At 42.3% G+C, this 15,215-nt stretch overlaps 1 protein-coding gene across 1 annotated transcript in view; it reads left to right on the top strand.

Annotated features, from left to right (window-relative positions):
• Nucleotides 1-15,215, top strand: part of itpr1b (inositol 1,4,5-trisphosphate receptor, type 1b) — a 490,770-nt gene that overhangs the window by 159,556 nt on the left and 315,999 nt on the right. The window contains exon 12 of the mRNA XM_078543785.1: nt 12,672-12,826. Coding sequence (XP_078399911.1) covers nt 12,672-12,826 — 155 coding nt within the window. The remainder of the gene's footprint in view (nt 1-12,671; nt 12,827-15,215) is intronic.

Raw genomic sequence — 15,215 nt, 5'->3', positions numbered from 1 at the left:
GTGGTTTTGGCTGAGACGGTAATCATTTTCCATTATCTCCACAAACACAGGAGATTAACTGTATCTTTTCCTTTAAAGTGCCTCTGTCTGAAGTAGGCCGTGTCACACAGGATGCATGGTCATGACAGCATCTGTCTTCACTGAAGAAGAGGATGCTGCCATGTTACACTAAAGTTTGAGGTGGTAGAGAAGTTGTTTAAGGTAAAAATAGATAAAAACACTTAATAGGTTGGCAGCGCTCGAAGCAGAACACAGTTGGATGGGGTGCATCCTAGGTTAGGAGGAATTATGGATGGAGTGTGCAGAGGCTGTGCCCACAATTTTCAAATCCTCTTTGTAGGTGGCACCAGAGGGTCGGAAATATTCTAGCCTCATTCGAGAAAAGGGGAGGGGTAAAGACAGCCTTTACTGGCCAGTCAACCAAATACAGTGGTCGGGAAACTTTGAGACAATATCTGAGATAAAACGAATTGTCACTTGGAAAAACCTGGGTTAACAAATGACAGCAGGCAGAGATTTGTTGCAGGCAAATTTTGTTCGACAAACTTAATTGTGTTCTTTGATAAAGTAACAGTGTTGTTGAGGATAGTGCAGTTGACTTTGTATTTATGAACTTTCAAAGATGTTTGATAAAGTTAGCAAAACTGAAACCCATGAGATTAAAGGAACTGTAGCAACATAAATACAAATTTTGGTATGAGGCAGAAAGCAGAGAGTATACAGTGGTATCTTCCTTGAGTCAACATTAGGGCCACTGCTCTTTTTCATACATGCTATTGACCTGGACCTTTGGATACCAGCCATCATTACAATGTTTGTAGATGACTCAAAACTTGGAAATGCAGTAAACAATGAGGAGGATCATAAGAAACTTCAGGAAGATATAGAATGGTCAAATGGGCAGACATTTGGCGGGTGAAATTTAAGGCAGAGTAGTGTGAAGTGTTGCAGGAAGAGTGAGTAAAGGCAATATAAATTAAATGCTGCATTATAATGGGATGTAAGAGCAGTTGTACACAAATCTTTGAAAGTGGCAGGACAAATTGAGAAGGCTGTATTACAAAAAAGCAGATGTGATCTCTGGCTTTGTTATTGGAGGAGTGAAGTATTAAAGCAGTGTGGTTATGCTAAACTTTTATTGATTAGGACCCAGCTGGAGTATTGTCCAATTCTGAGCACCACATTTTAGGAAGGCTGTCAAGGTTTGGACAAGATGCTGAATTTTACTAGGATATTACTGGGGATGAGGGAGAGACTGGAGAAGCTGGGTTCTCACCAAATGGGGTTGTTCTCCTTACAAAAGGGGAGATTTGTTAGAGTTCAAAATCATGAAGGGTTTTGAAAAATACACAAGGGAAAAGGCTGGGTAGCTTGTTTTTTGGCTGGTGCTGACACAATGGGCCAAGTGGCCTCTTTCTGTGCTGTAAACACTCTATGATTCTATCTAAAACTGTTTCCAGTGGGAGAAGGCAATCAGAGGTCACAAAACCAGAGCTGAGATGAGAATTTCTTTTAATGCCCCAAGTTGATGGTGCATGTCAGGTGAGTTCTTAAGTGACACCATGTCAATAACTTGGTTGAGAGGGGAGGTGAAGAGTTAAATGAAGACCAGCAAAGAGAGAGTATGAGAATGGAATGACAGTCAACAGAAAAGGGAACCCAAAAATCTTCTACCAACATGTAATTAATAACTAAGTGGTGGACTAACTGGTGGAGTGGCCTTATTTGGGACAAAGATGATGACATATGCTTCGAGAGGGAGACCAAGGCTAGAATACCTAAGAGTTCTTTGTGTCGGTGTTTACTGAGGGTGAGAAATCTGAAGTATTGGGAGAAGCAGAGATGATGAAAGCAATGGATAGTGTGAAAATTGGAAAGGAAGTGGTACTGTTAAAGCTGGCTATGCTTATGTCACCTGGTCCAGGTGGCTTGCATCTCAGGCTGTTAAAGGAAGTCGGGTGGAGATAATGGAAGGGCTTGCTTTAATCTTTCAAGCATCTCCAGATGCGGGTGAGGTACCTGAGGACAGGAGCATGGCAAATGTGACATCCTTATTCAACAAAGGGTGTAAGGATAGTCCTAGCAACTCCAGGCCAGGCAGTCGAACGGTCAGTCATCGGTGGGTAAGGTTTTGGAATCCTTAATCAGGGAAAGAGTCAACAGGCACTTAGAGAGGTTTGAGTTAATTAAGGAGAGCCAACACAGATTTGTAATAGGAAGATCATGTTTGACTAATGTAATTGAAATTTTTGATGAAGTAACAGTGAAGGTTAATGAATGGAATGAAATGGATGTTGTTTAAATGGCTTTTAAAGCTTTTTGACAAGGTACCACATAAAAGGCTGGTTAGCAATATTGAGGCTTATGGAATAGGAGTGTCAGTGTCCCATTTGATAAAAATATTGGCTTAGGGACAGAAAGCAGTGGGTCATAGTGGTTGGCTGTTTCTTGGACTGGAGGGTGGTAGACAGTGGTGTTCCCCAAGGGTTAGTGCTAGGACCACTGCTTTTGTTGCAAGATAAATTATTAGTACCTTGTAATACAAAGTAAAATGTCAAAATTAGCCAATAATACCAAACTTGGAGGTATGATGGGCAGTGAGGACTATACACATTGCCTATAACAGGACATAGGCTAGCAGGATGGGCAAACAAGTGGCAGATGGAATTTAATACAGAGAAATGTGAGGTGCTGCATTTTGACAGAAGGGATGGGGAGAGGCTATATAGACTTAAGTTGCACAAATCTAAAAAGTGTACAGGGAAGGAGGGACCTGGGGGTGCATTTGCATCATTTTTAAAGGTGGCAGAATATATCGAGAGAGAAGTTAGCAAAGCATATAGAGTCCTGGCCTTCATAAATAAAGGTATTGAATACAGTAGCAGGGAAGTTATTGAGCCTTAAAGGTCTGTTTAGACCCTAACTGGAGTATCACATCCGGTTCTGGTCACCACACTTTCGGATAGACATGAAGTTCCTTGAGGGTGAAGAGGTGGTTTACTAGAATGTTTCCAGTGATAGCTGGTTTATAGCTGCAAGAATCGGTTGGAAAGGTTGGAGTTGTTCTCCTTGGAGATTGAGGGGAGATAGAGGTGTACAAGATTATGACAGGCTTCGATAAGGTAGACAAAGAAAAGTTGTTCCCATTAGCTGACAGTACATGGACTGGGGGAGTGCATGGATTTAAGATTTTAGGTAACAGATGAGAGCAGAACTATACGGAGGAATGTTTTTACACAGCGAGTGGTAATGATCTGGAACACTGCCACAAGAGTGGTGGATATAGAAACAATCAATGATTTCAAAAGGAAATTGGAGTAAATAAACTTGCAGTGCTACAGAGACCAAGTGGCGGAGTGGGACTGTCTTGATTGCTCTGCAGGGAGCTGCCATGGACCTGATGGGCTGAATGGCCTCCTTCTGTGCTGTAAATGACTTATGACGAAGTTATTATCTACAATGCAGTGAGCAGTGCCTGAAATGATGGTAGAAACGGATTCAATAATGACTTTCAAAACAGAACTGAATAAAGAAATACTTGAAGAGGAAAAATTGGAGAGCTATGAGGGAAGAACAGGAGAATGGAACTAATTAGACAGTTCTTTCAAAGAACTGGCAAAGGCATGATGGACTGAGTGGTTTCATTCTGTGCTATATGATTGTATGATTAGAAGAAATATGACCTGGTCATAGAGGATAGGATGGAGATGATAGGCAAGAAGATCTGTGGGACTCTTCCCCAGACAGCGGTGGAGACAGGGTCATTGAATATTTTTAAGGCTGAGTTAGATAGACAAGGGAGTCAAAAGGTGTTGGGGGTAGGAAGGAAAGAGTTGAGGCCACAATCAGATCAGCCAAGATCTTATTGAAAGGTGGAGCAGGCTTGAGGGGCCAAATGGCCTGCCCCTGCTCCCAACTCATGTTGGTATGTAATTCAAAGTTCAAACTTCTCTGTCTCCCCTGCCCCCTCACCCACCCTCATTTTTCTTATTCTCTGCTCCAAGCAGAGTTGGAGAAGAGAAGAAAAGTTCCAATATCCCTTCATAAAGCAGATGTATTGATAGATAAATTCAGTGAACAGCTGGAGCCTGCAGCTAATGTCCTGTTTATCGACCCTGGCTGATTTGTGGTACCTTATTGGAAAGGGGCTGCTTGACACTGCTGGATGTTTTGGTGTGGAACACAAAGGTGAATGTTACCTTGTGTTTCAGTGGGGATTTAAAGTTTGCTAACTGTTTTGTCATTTGTGCAACTTTCATTTTATTTTCCAGATGTTAAATCATAGGAAGCTTTGCAGTTGAAGAAAATACTTTCATTCCTGAATGTCCTTGCATGCACGTGCACATTTTGCTAGCAGGAGTCACTAGGCCAAATTCCATTTGATTTTTCCCCCCCTTCCCCAACCCCTGGGTTCCCATACCAGGGAGAGATGGAAGCAATTTCACCTTGTTTGACATTAAATAAACTGGATTTTGCTTCCAATGAAATATGCAATCCCAGCAGCAGGGGGAGTATTTGTACTGTGCTGTCTCTTTCCGCCCCCCCCCCCACCCATCTCTATCTTGCTAAGAAACCTTTTTTACAGCTGCATAATGCTTTTGAATGGGCCGTGTGTCTGTAATGCTTGTAACCTGCAGTTCAAAATCCTGCATATTTAACATAAGGATGATAATTCAATGTCTACAAGTTGTCTGGGGTACATTTAAAATAACTGGGTGAGACCAAATACAGAAATTAAAAATTCTTTGGCGTTTTAAAACAACTGCCTAAATATAATTTATACCATTTGGAATTGTAAACAATACCAGTTTGAGATTCACTGCTCTTAACACTGGATGCCTGCCCAACCTCTGGAAGGGCGTCCAGTGCCCAACCTCTGGAAGGGCGTCCAGTGCCCAACCTCTGGAAGGGCGTCCAGTGCCCAACCTCTGGAAGGGCGTCCAGTGCCCAACCTCTGGAAGGGCGTCCAGTGCCCAACCTCTGGAAGGGCGTCCAGTGCCCAACCTCTGGAAGGGCGTCCAGTGCCCAACCTCTGGAAGGGCGTCCAGTGCCAAGAATGGAGTGTTCCTGCATTTACTTCCTGAAGTCTTCAGAGCTGTTTTTTTAATCCAATGTTGGCACTGGTGAGCAGAGGCAAGCAAGTAATTCGAAGTATCTTTAAAATAATTCATATAAGTTTAATTCTTGAAAATCTGCTTTCAGTCTAGAAACTAATAATTGGTAATCCTGCTGCTTGTATCCTATGCTGCACCCAAGTATCATTTGCACAACATTCCTGTCTTCTCCCATTTACATGGGCTCACGGTTCCTCAAAGCTTCAAATTTGAGATCCTTCATGTTTTCATCCCTGTCCCCTCCTGAACTCTCCTCCTCCGATTCCGACATCCATGTTCACCCCGTCCTTTCAGCCCATCGTTGCTGACTGTGCCTTGTTGCCCAAGCCGATGCTGTCGAATTCCCTCCTTTAAACCTCTCAGCCTCTTTTCCTCACTTTTTTTTTAGTGTCCTCTCTTCACTTGCATTTTTTTAAACATCCTCCTTAAATACAAATTCTTCGACCAAGTGTTTGCTTCCTCTACAAACATCTCTTTTGACTCAGTATCCATTTCCCCTTGCATCATATGTAGTGCCTTGGGATGATTGTCTAGAGGATGACTGATTTATGGGCAATGACCTAGTATCTCAAGGTGGAAGCAATCTTTATCATAGAAGTCATTAGATCTGTCCTGGCAAGTTTCACTTTATGCATAATTAAGCAAGGCATTTTAGTATATGACCTTGCACTGTTTACCAAGCTAAACGTTGAGTTTGATTTGATTTTTGTTGCCTTCCTCTTATCTTCGTAAAGCCTAATGTGTTCTTAAAAGCCACCAAATTCCATTCTTCCAGGAGAAATTGCTTAGCATTTAAATAGCTAAGTAATAACAACAATAAATGAACCAGCTCCACGTGCAACCGACCGCCCTCTGCCATTTCTGCCACCTTCAGCGTGATGCTACCATCAAACACATCTTCCCCTCCCCTCCCCTTTCAGTGTTCCAAAGGGACCATTCCTTCCATGACACCCTGGTCTACTCCCCTGTCACACCCAACACACCTCTCTTCTCAGAGCACCTTCCTGGGAAGGGGATGCGACACAATGCCTGCCCCTTTTACCTCTTCCCTTCCCATTGTCCAAGGCCCCAAACACAAACACAGTGTGTCAGTGGTGGGGGAGTGAATGTTTGTGGATGGGGTGCTTTACTATATAGTATTTCCTGCTCACGATGCAGTCTCCTTCATGTTGGGGAGACCAAACTCTGACTGATTGCTTTGTGGAACACTTGAGTCTGCATGTATGACCCTAAGCTTCCAGTTACACGTCATGTTAATTCTTCAGCCCACTTCCACTCTGACCTCTTTGCCCTTGGCCTCCTATGCTATTCTAATTAAGCTTATAATAGAAGAACAGCACCTTATTTTATGAAGAAGCACTTTACAAACTTTTGAATGCAACATAAACAATTTCAGATTGTAGTCAACACTCTCAATGTATTCCAACATTACTTGTTGGGAATAATTTTGCAATTCCTATTTACACCTTCTCTAGAACCATTTTCTGTTTCTTGTTGCATTATTATTCTCTTTTTGTCTTGCACCATCATCCCTTTTGCCATTTAATTTCCTGCCTTCCACCCTTTTCTTTTGTTCTTTCCTCCCCTTCCCAGTCTCTGTACTTGTTTAAATTATTATAGCTCTTCACTTTTTCCGGTTATAATGAAAGGTCATCAATCTGAAACATTAACTCTCTCTGCAAAGGCTGCTTGGCCCACTAAGCGTTTCTAGCATTTTTTGCTTTTCTTTTTGATTGCTAACGTCTGCAGTATTTTGCTTTTGAATAATTTATTATCATTGTGTTGAATGTTTAAGGGAAGTTTGCAGTTATCAAACATGATAAAATGCCTAACAAAACAAATACTGTTTGTTTGTTGTCATGTCAGATGCATATCTAATCAATCTCCTGCCAGACCTTAACCAAGCTATCATCAGCCCATCATATGACTGCCTGTATAAAAGTAAAAGCCCTGGATTAAATAAAGAACTTGTTGAACTGAAATAAGTTGACATTTGGCACATGCAGAATGTGGCATTATTGACCTTATGTGTAAGGCTGATCTTCCAGATGGCTGAACAGTAACTCACCTCCTGACTCCCCAAAGCCTGTCCACCATCTACAAGGCACAAGTCTGTGATGGGATACTCTCCACTTGCCTGGATGGGTGCAGTTCCCACAATATCCAAGAAGCTTGACACCATCCAGGATAAAGCAGCCACTTGACTGGCACCATGTCCACAAACATTCACTCCCACCACCACCAACGCAGTGTGTATCATCTACAAGGTGCACTGTGGGAATTCACCAAAGCTCCTTAGACAGCACCTTCCAACTACCATCTAGAAGGACAAGGGCAGCGGATAAATGGGAACACCACCACCTGGAAGTTCCCCTCCAAGCCACTCACCATCCTGACTTGGAAATATATTGCTGTCCCTTCACTATTGCTGGGTGAAAATCCTGGAACTCCCTCCCTAACAGCACTGTGGGCATGCCTACATCACATGGGCTACAGCAGTTCAAGAAGGCAGCTCACCACCACCTTCTCAAGGGCAACTAGGAATAAGTAATAAATGCTGGCCCAGCCAGTGAAGCCCACATCCTGTGAATGAATTAAAAAAATTGAATGTTAACTTTGAACAAAGCACAAAGTATCTCCAATAATATTGGATTCAGGCCTTCCTCATTGTTGGGAAGATGCATTGAAATTCTGATTAGTCCATCACAACTTCACCACCTCGAGTTAACTTGCTACAGCTGTTGCTTCTCGGAACAGTTTGGTGTGACTGTTGAGGATAACGTTTTCAAGGATAAATTAAGAGATTGAATGAGTAGAAATTAGGAGCGGGAGCAGTCTTCCCAGCAGAGCTGTGCCCTTGAATAATGGAGTGCAGATAGTTGCAGAGATGGCTATGTGGAAACTCCCCCCTGAATACCTAAGGCAATTAAGCAAGCCCTAGGAGATATTTATACACAGTAAATAAGGACTTCTCTCTTTTCCTCCATATCCTTGAGAATTTTAATCTTTTCCTACTCTCCAATGTTTTTCCCTTCCTAAAATGTACAAGGTCAGGATTGATTTACAACGACAATTTTGGATCAAGGTTGGAAGCTAGAATTATAAGCCAGTTATAAATGGCAGCACCAGTGAAAGAGTCTGTATGCATCTCGTGTCTGTCCTAACTCTCATTAGAGCTATTGACTGTAATCCCGCTTCATGCTTGTCCTTCAGAGCTTTTAATATTTTTGAAGTTTTGACTTAATTCTTTAAGTGCATGGTTGACTCACCTTTATAAGTTAATTCTGGTAATGCGTAACCCATATTCTAATAACTGAACTGAAATGATTTCTTCTGGCTTTTCCATCACTTTATGCTTCCAGTATTAACCCCAAATCTATCATTTCATTTCACAATCTACCCTTTTAAAGTTTTGAACACTTCCATTTGGATTCCCTTCTTAATTTGCATAATAAATACTATCCCTAGTTTTTTGAATTCCCTGATTGTATCTATATATCGTTTCATCCCAGGCATAGCTATTTTAGTCCAATTTTAAAGGGGTGCAGAAACAGAGACATCTGGTGTTTCATGTATGCAAATCACATGAAGGTGGCAGCTAGGGTAAATTGAGGAGGCTGTTTTTTTTTGTATAAAAAAGCATTTGGAGCCCTTGGTTTATAAACAGGGTAATAGAGTACAAGACCAAGAAAGCTAACCAAACATTTAGAAAACTCAGGTTAGGCAGCAGTTGGATTATTGTGTTCAATGCTGGGCAGACAACTGAGAAAGGATGTCAAGGCCTTGGAGCGAGCGAGCGAAGCAAAGATTTATTAGAACCCTACAAGGGACGAGGAGTTTTAGAGATTAGAGATGCTGGAATTGTGCTCCTTTTGAGCAGTGAAGGTTGAGAGGAGAATTAACAGACATGTTCAGAATTATTGGGGATATTAATAGAGGAGAATGGGAGAAACTGTTTCCACTGACCAGAGGGCTGATGAGCAGAGGTCACCGATTTAAAATAATCAGCAAAAGAACCTGGAGACGGATAATTGTTATGATCCTATGCAGCAAATTATGCTATGGGACGCCACTGTCTGAAAGGGTTTCAGTATTGAGATTCAGGAGTAACTTTCAAAAGGAAATTGGACCTTTGCTTAAAAGGAAAGCATTTGCAGGGTTGTGTGAACAGAAGGATGAACTGGATGGCTTTTTCAGAGAACCAGCACAAGCATGATGGGCTGAATGTCCTACTGTGTTGTATGATTCTATGGGGAGGAGCTTTATAGTCCAGTCCCCTGTAGCTGGGTTTGAAGGTAGGAGGGCTTGTAAAATGCAGCGCGTGGGCCTGCCTGCTACCTCCTCGCCCGGCCTAATCATCTGTCTCCCATTTTACAGGGAGGGTGGTGAATGTATTAGGCAGCCAAATCCATCCTTGGGTCTATTAAGGCCCTTAAGTGGCCAATTAATGGCCACTCACATGCCTCATTCCAGTCTTGTTGCTATTGTACCCACTGCAAGGGGAGGCCCATGCCAGGTGGGTATCCTGGGAGCTTTTACTGGGCAAGCTGGTTTTGGTCAAGGGGATGGGGGTGACGTCCGCTTTTGGGGATCCCCAGTTCCCATTGGAGGTAGTCTGACATGGGCTTTACCCACTTTTTTAATTCTTCCCCCCCCACCATCCCCATCCCCATCCTAATCAGCCTCAAACCCAGCACTGGCCCCACCCAACCCCTTGGTTGGGCCTTCCAGCCAGGCCCCACTCTTACCCTGGACTTTGCTGAGGTGTGGCCTCCATTAGCTCCTCATCTTTGGGGACTGGCTGTAGTCCCAACAGTGGCCACTGCTTGAACCTGGCACTGCTGGAGCTACAGAGCTGTCAGCAAATTGGATTGGCTGGCAGCCCTCCAAGGCTGGATGATCTCCTAGATGGGGTGGAAGTCTTGCCCTTCGCCAATTAACACCCCGCTGAGCATTAAATGGCTGCAGGGCAGCAGGTGGCAACAGGGATGTGGTCCCTGTCAACTCTTGGATTGGGAAACCCCATCATCTGAAACGTCCTGCCCGTGATTTTTTTTTTAAACATCCTTTCTAGAGTGAGTTGACTAAAATGGCACATCATTCTCCAGCTGTATCCTGACTAATGCCTTGTACAAATTCATCATGCCTTGCTTTATACTGTATTCAATACAACTATATTTAAAGCTTATGCAATAAACTACTTTTTTTATTTAAAAAAAAATGGTGAATCTGCACTGTTGAATTTGTGTTCCCCCACTTCCTTCAGAATTTTACTACTGGGGGGTGGGGTAGGTTTCTATTCTTCATTTCAATATATAATATAAATATGATAATTTGCAAATTCATTTACAATTTTCCTCTCCTTCACTGTTTTGAAATTGTTTTCCTTCTTGGGCCTAATGGGATGCCCTTCCCGCTGGACGAGTCTATCTATTACAAGATGTCCAGAAGCTGTTCTGGCTGCCTGACCTCTGAATTGTTTTCACTGTTCACTCAAAACAGACCCTGACTTGACTTCTCCCTCCGCCCTCCCTATCTCTCCATGCTTTGGCTGAAATTGCAATTGCTTCATCCGATGAGCCACAGACTTCACCAAAGTTTTTGTTAGCCCAAGTTGATAAACCTCGATGTTGGTTTGTCATATTTCAGTTACTGTTATCAGTCTTCCATTGGTGCTTGTTATTGGTTTGGAGAAGCAAGTATTCAGTAATAAAATTGAGGGGGCTTCAATTTCATCAAAGCTACAGTGAAATCTGGCATAAATGTTTGTTTAATTTCTCACTGTTTTTTCCCTTAAATTTTAACGCATAACAAAATGGATATTTTCCAAAAAGCTTCCATACAGAATATAGATTTTCACGTTTAAAGTTGAATTTATATTTCAAACTTTGGTCAATTTTTCAGAAGCCTTGTCGTTGCTGCTTCTGATTCACCATATTGCAAGGCAATTTTGCTTGCAGGACATAGAAACTTATTTTGATTATTGTAATGGGTCTGAAGGAGTAATTATTCCTTAAGTAATGCGATTCCCGTTTTTCTTGATTTAAGTCTTCTCCTTTTAAGTCCTTCTCATCCCTCAGTTATTGTAAATCTCCAGCAAAAGGTTCCTCTGTAATGACGGATGGAAGCAGTCTGTATCCATATGCAGCAAGTCCTGGACAACATACAGGCTTGGGCTGATAGTGGCAAGTAACATTCACGCCACACAAGTGCCAGGCAGTGTGACCAACAAGAGAGAGTCCAACTATCACCCCTTGACATTCAATGGCATGACCATCACTGAATCCCCCACTATCAACATCCTGGTTACCATTGACCAGAAACTGAACTGGACTAGTCATTTAAATACTGTGGCTACAAGAGCAGGCCAGAGGCTGAGAATTCTGTGGTGAGTAACTCACTTTCTGGCTTCCCAAAGCCTGTCCACCATCCACAAGGCTCAGTTCAGGAGTGTGATGGAATGCTCCCCATTTTCCTGGATGAATGCAGCCCCCATAACACTAAAGAAGCTTGACACCACCCAGGACAAAGCAGCCCACTTGATTGGCACTCATTCACCATCTTAAACATTAACTCCCTCCACCACTGATGCACAGTGGCCAGCAGCCGGTACCATCAACAAGATGCACGGCAGTTACTCACCAAGGTTCCTTCGACAACACCTTCCAAACCTGCGACCTCTACCACCTAAAAGGACAAGTGCACCGGATGCATGGGGATACCACCACCTCCTTCTGTCTGGCTCCAAAAAAAAAACAAGTTTTTTTTTTATGCATATCAGAATAGGATTTTGTTTCATATAGTTCGCTTTGCAGTCACCAACCCTCTGCACCACACTGCTCTGCAGGAACACACCGAGGCTCCCTAGACAGCACCTTTTAAACCCATGACTGCTACCATCCAGAAGGACAAGGGCAGCGGAACCATGGGAACGCCACCACCTGGAAGTTCCACTCCAAGCCGCACACCATTCTGACTTGGAACTATATTGCCGTTCCTTCACTGGGTCAAAATCCTGGAATTCCCTCCCTAACAGCACTGTGGATGTGCCTACATCACATGGACTGCAGCAGTTCAAGGTGGTAGCTCACCACCACCTCCTTGAGGGCAATTAGGGATGAGCAGTGAATGCTGGCCTAGCCAGCGATGCCCACATCCCGTGAATGAATTTTTAAAAAGTCAGTCTGGAATTCATATCACCCCCATTGTGTTTGAAAAAATATTTTGATGGAGTCAACATTCCTTTGTCGATGTCTCCTTCAGTATATGCTGTGAATTTAGCCTGTGGAAAGAATGAAACTGCAAATGAAAGTGGGATGTTTGAGTGGGGATTTTAGTGCCAGGAAAATTACACTACTTAAGGCTTCAAGGATTTTGAGTGAACCCAGTTCCTGCTATGAGTGAGTAACTTTTATGAAACTTGGATTATGTTGAAGATAATGGGCGAGCAGACATCATCAATTATTTTCATCTGCATCTTTAAATTCCATTTAGTGCTCTGTTCTCTGCTAAATCTCTGTCTGAAAATGTTAAGACCTTGTGTGTTGTCTCCATTAGATGGACTCTGATCAGGAAGCCTTGAGAAACCGAATACGCACTCTCCAGGAGAAGGTGATGTACACACTGGTGTCAGTGCCTGAAGGGAATCATATCTCCTCCATCTTTGAGCTAGATACAACTACCCTTCAAAGAGGGGATTCTCTTGTTCCAAGGTATGATTGATTAATGCATTTGGGCAAATTCAAATGTAAATTTATACAAATTAGACATTCATGAAACAGCTGCTCAATGTTCACAACATTATGCACACATTCACAAAAAATTAAGTTTAAAATTATGGCACTGGTGTTTTAAGAATATTTTTGAAATTATATCAAGCTCTGAAACTTTGGAATTTTCTTTTGATCTCCTAAAATTCCCTGCATTTCATAACCAAAAGGGACATTTTCACTCGATGGAGAATTTTTTCAAAGCAGACAATGATCAGAATCTTGTTGCAACTTACATCCAAATTGCTCGACCAAGTAAGTCAAAAGAAAGAAAGAGTTGCATTTACATAGTACCTATGGTGCCAGTAAAGATAAGCCCAGCAACTAGAGGCCAGTCAGCAAAACTTTGGTGGTGGGGAAACTTCCGGAAACAGTAATTCGGGCGAAAATTAATAGTCACGTGGCAATTGCAGGTTACTTAAGGAAAGCAGCATGGATTTCGTAAGGAAAAATTGTGTGTAACCAACTTACTGGAGTTTTTTCAAGAGGTGGCAGAGAGGGTTGATGAGGGTGATGCTGTTGATGTGGTGTACATGGACTTCTAAAAGGCATTTGATATAGTATTGCACAACAGACTTGAGAAAAGTTATAACGCATGGAATAAAGAGGACAGGAGCAATATGGATACAAAGTTGGCTGAGTGAAGTGTAGTGGAGTTCTCCAGGGGTCAGTGTTGGGACCTTTGCTTTTCCAGATGTACATTAATGGCCTAGACCTTGGTGAACAGGGCACAATTTCAAAATTTGCCGATGATGCGTAACTTGGAAGCATTGTAAGCTGTGAGGAGAGTAGTGTAGAAATTCAGAAGGATATAGACAAGTTGGGGGAATGGCTGGACAGGAGGCAGATGAAGTTCAATGTGGAGAAATGTGAAGTGATTTATTTTGGTAGAAAGAACACAGACTTGAGATAAAATAAAGGGTGCATCTCTAAAGGGAATGTGGGAGCAGATGGACCTGGGTGTATATGTGCATAATTCATTGAAGGTGACAGGACCGGTTGACAGCACGGTTAATAAAGCATAGAGTATCCAAGGCTTTATTAATAGGAGCATAGCATACAAGAGCAAGGAGGTTTTGTTGAACTTGTTTAAGAATCAAAATCATGAGGGGTCTGGATAGAGTTGATGGGGAGAAACTGTTCTCACTCATGAAAGAATCAAGGTTGAGAGGGCACTGATTTAAAGTGATTTGCAAAAGAAGCAAAAGCGATATGAGAAAAAAACTTTTTCATGCAGCGATTGATTAAGGTCTGGAATGCACTGCCTGAGAGTATGGTGGAGGCAGGTTCAATTGAGGCACTCAAAAGGGAATTATACTGTTTTCTGAAAAGGAAGAATGTGCAGGTTTATGGGGAGAAGGTGGGAGAATGGCACTAAGTAAATTGCTCATTCAGAGAGCCAGTGCAGAATCAAAGGGCCCCCTTCTGCGCTGTAAAAAACCTGTGATTCTGTGATGTGTGATTACAACCTTGGACCTCCACAATGCACTTTACAGCTAGTTGATGCACTTTTGTAATATAGTCACTGTTTTTGAAAATGTGGAGCCAATTTGCACACAGCAAGGTCCCAAGATACATGACTAGATATACAGTGTTGATTGAGAGGTTGATATTGGCCAGGGAACGAGGAAGAACTAACCTACCTGCTCAAGAGGCCATACAGGGCATCAGTTTAACATGTCATTCGAAAGATGTCACCTCTGCAGTATCGGATGTATTGAAGTCTCGGGAGTGAGATTTGAACCCCCATTTTTAAAATTTATCATTGGTATATGGGCATTGTTGAAAAGGCCAGCATTTATTTCCAATCCTTAATTGCCCTCGAAGGCGGTGAATGCAACTGAGTGACTTGCTGTAATATAAACAAAGTGCTGGAAATACTTAGCAGTTCTGGCAGCATCTATGGAGAGAGAAACAGAGTTAGTGTGTCAGGTTGTGACCGTTGAGTGACTTCCTTGGCCATTTCAGAGGGCAGTTAAGAATCAATCACAGTACTGTTGGTCTCGAGTTGCACAGAGGCCAGCTAAGGATGGCAGATTTCCTTCCCTAAAGGGCATTAGTGGACCAAGCGGCTTTTTACAGCAATCTGGTGGTTTCATTGTTATTATTACTGATAACTAGCCTTTTATTGTGGATTTTATTAATTATTATTATTAATTGAATTAAATTCCCTTGTTGCTGTGGTGGGAATTGAACAGATAAATTTGTATAATTAGTTCAGGCCTCTGGATTACTAATACTACTATGACATTGGACCGACTAACTGAAATAAAACTGCTATCAATATTGATACTAATGAGAACTAAGAATCATCTGGCACCTTCTTATTGGA

The sequence above is a fragment of the Cetorhinus maximus genome, chromosome 6 (assembly GCF_964194155.1).
Source record: "Cetorhinus maximus chromosome 6, sCetMax3.hap1.1, whole genome shotgun sequence".
Lineage (NCBI taxonomy): Eukaryota > Metazoa > Chordata > Chondrichthyes > Lamniformes > Cetorhinidae > Cetorhinus > Cetorhinus maximus.
This window is presented reverse-complemented; position numbering and strand designations above follow the sequence as displayed.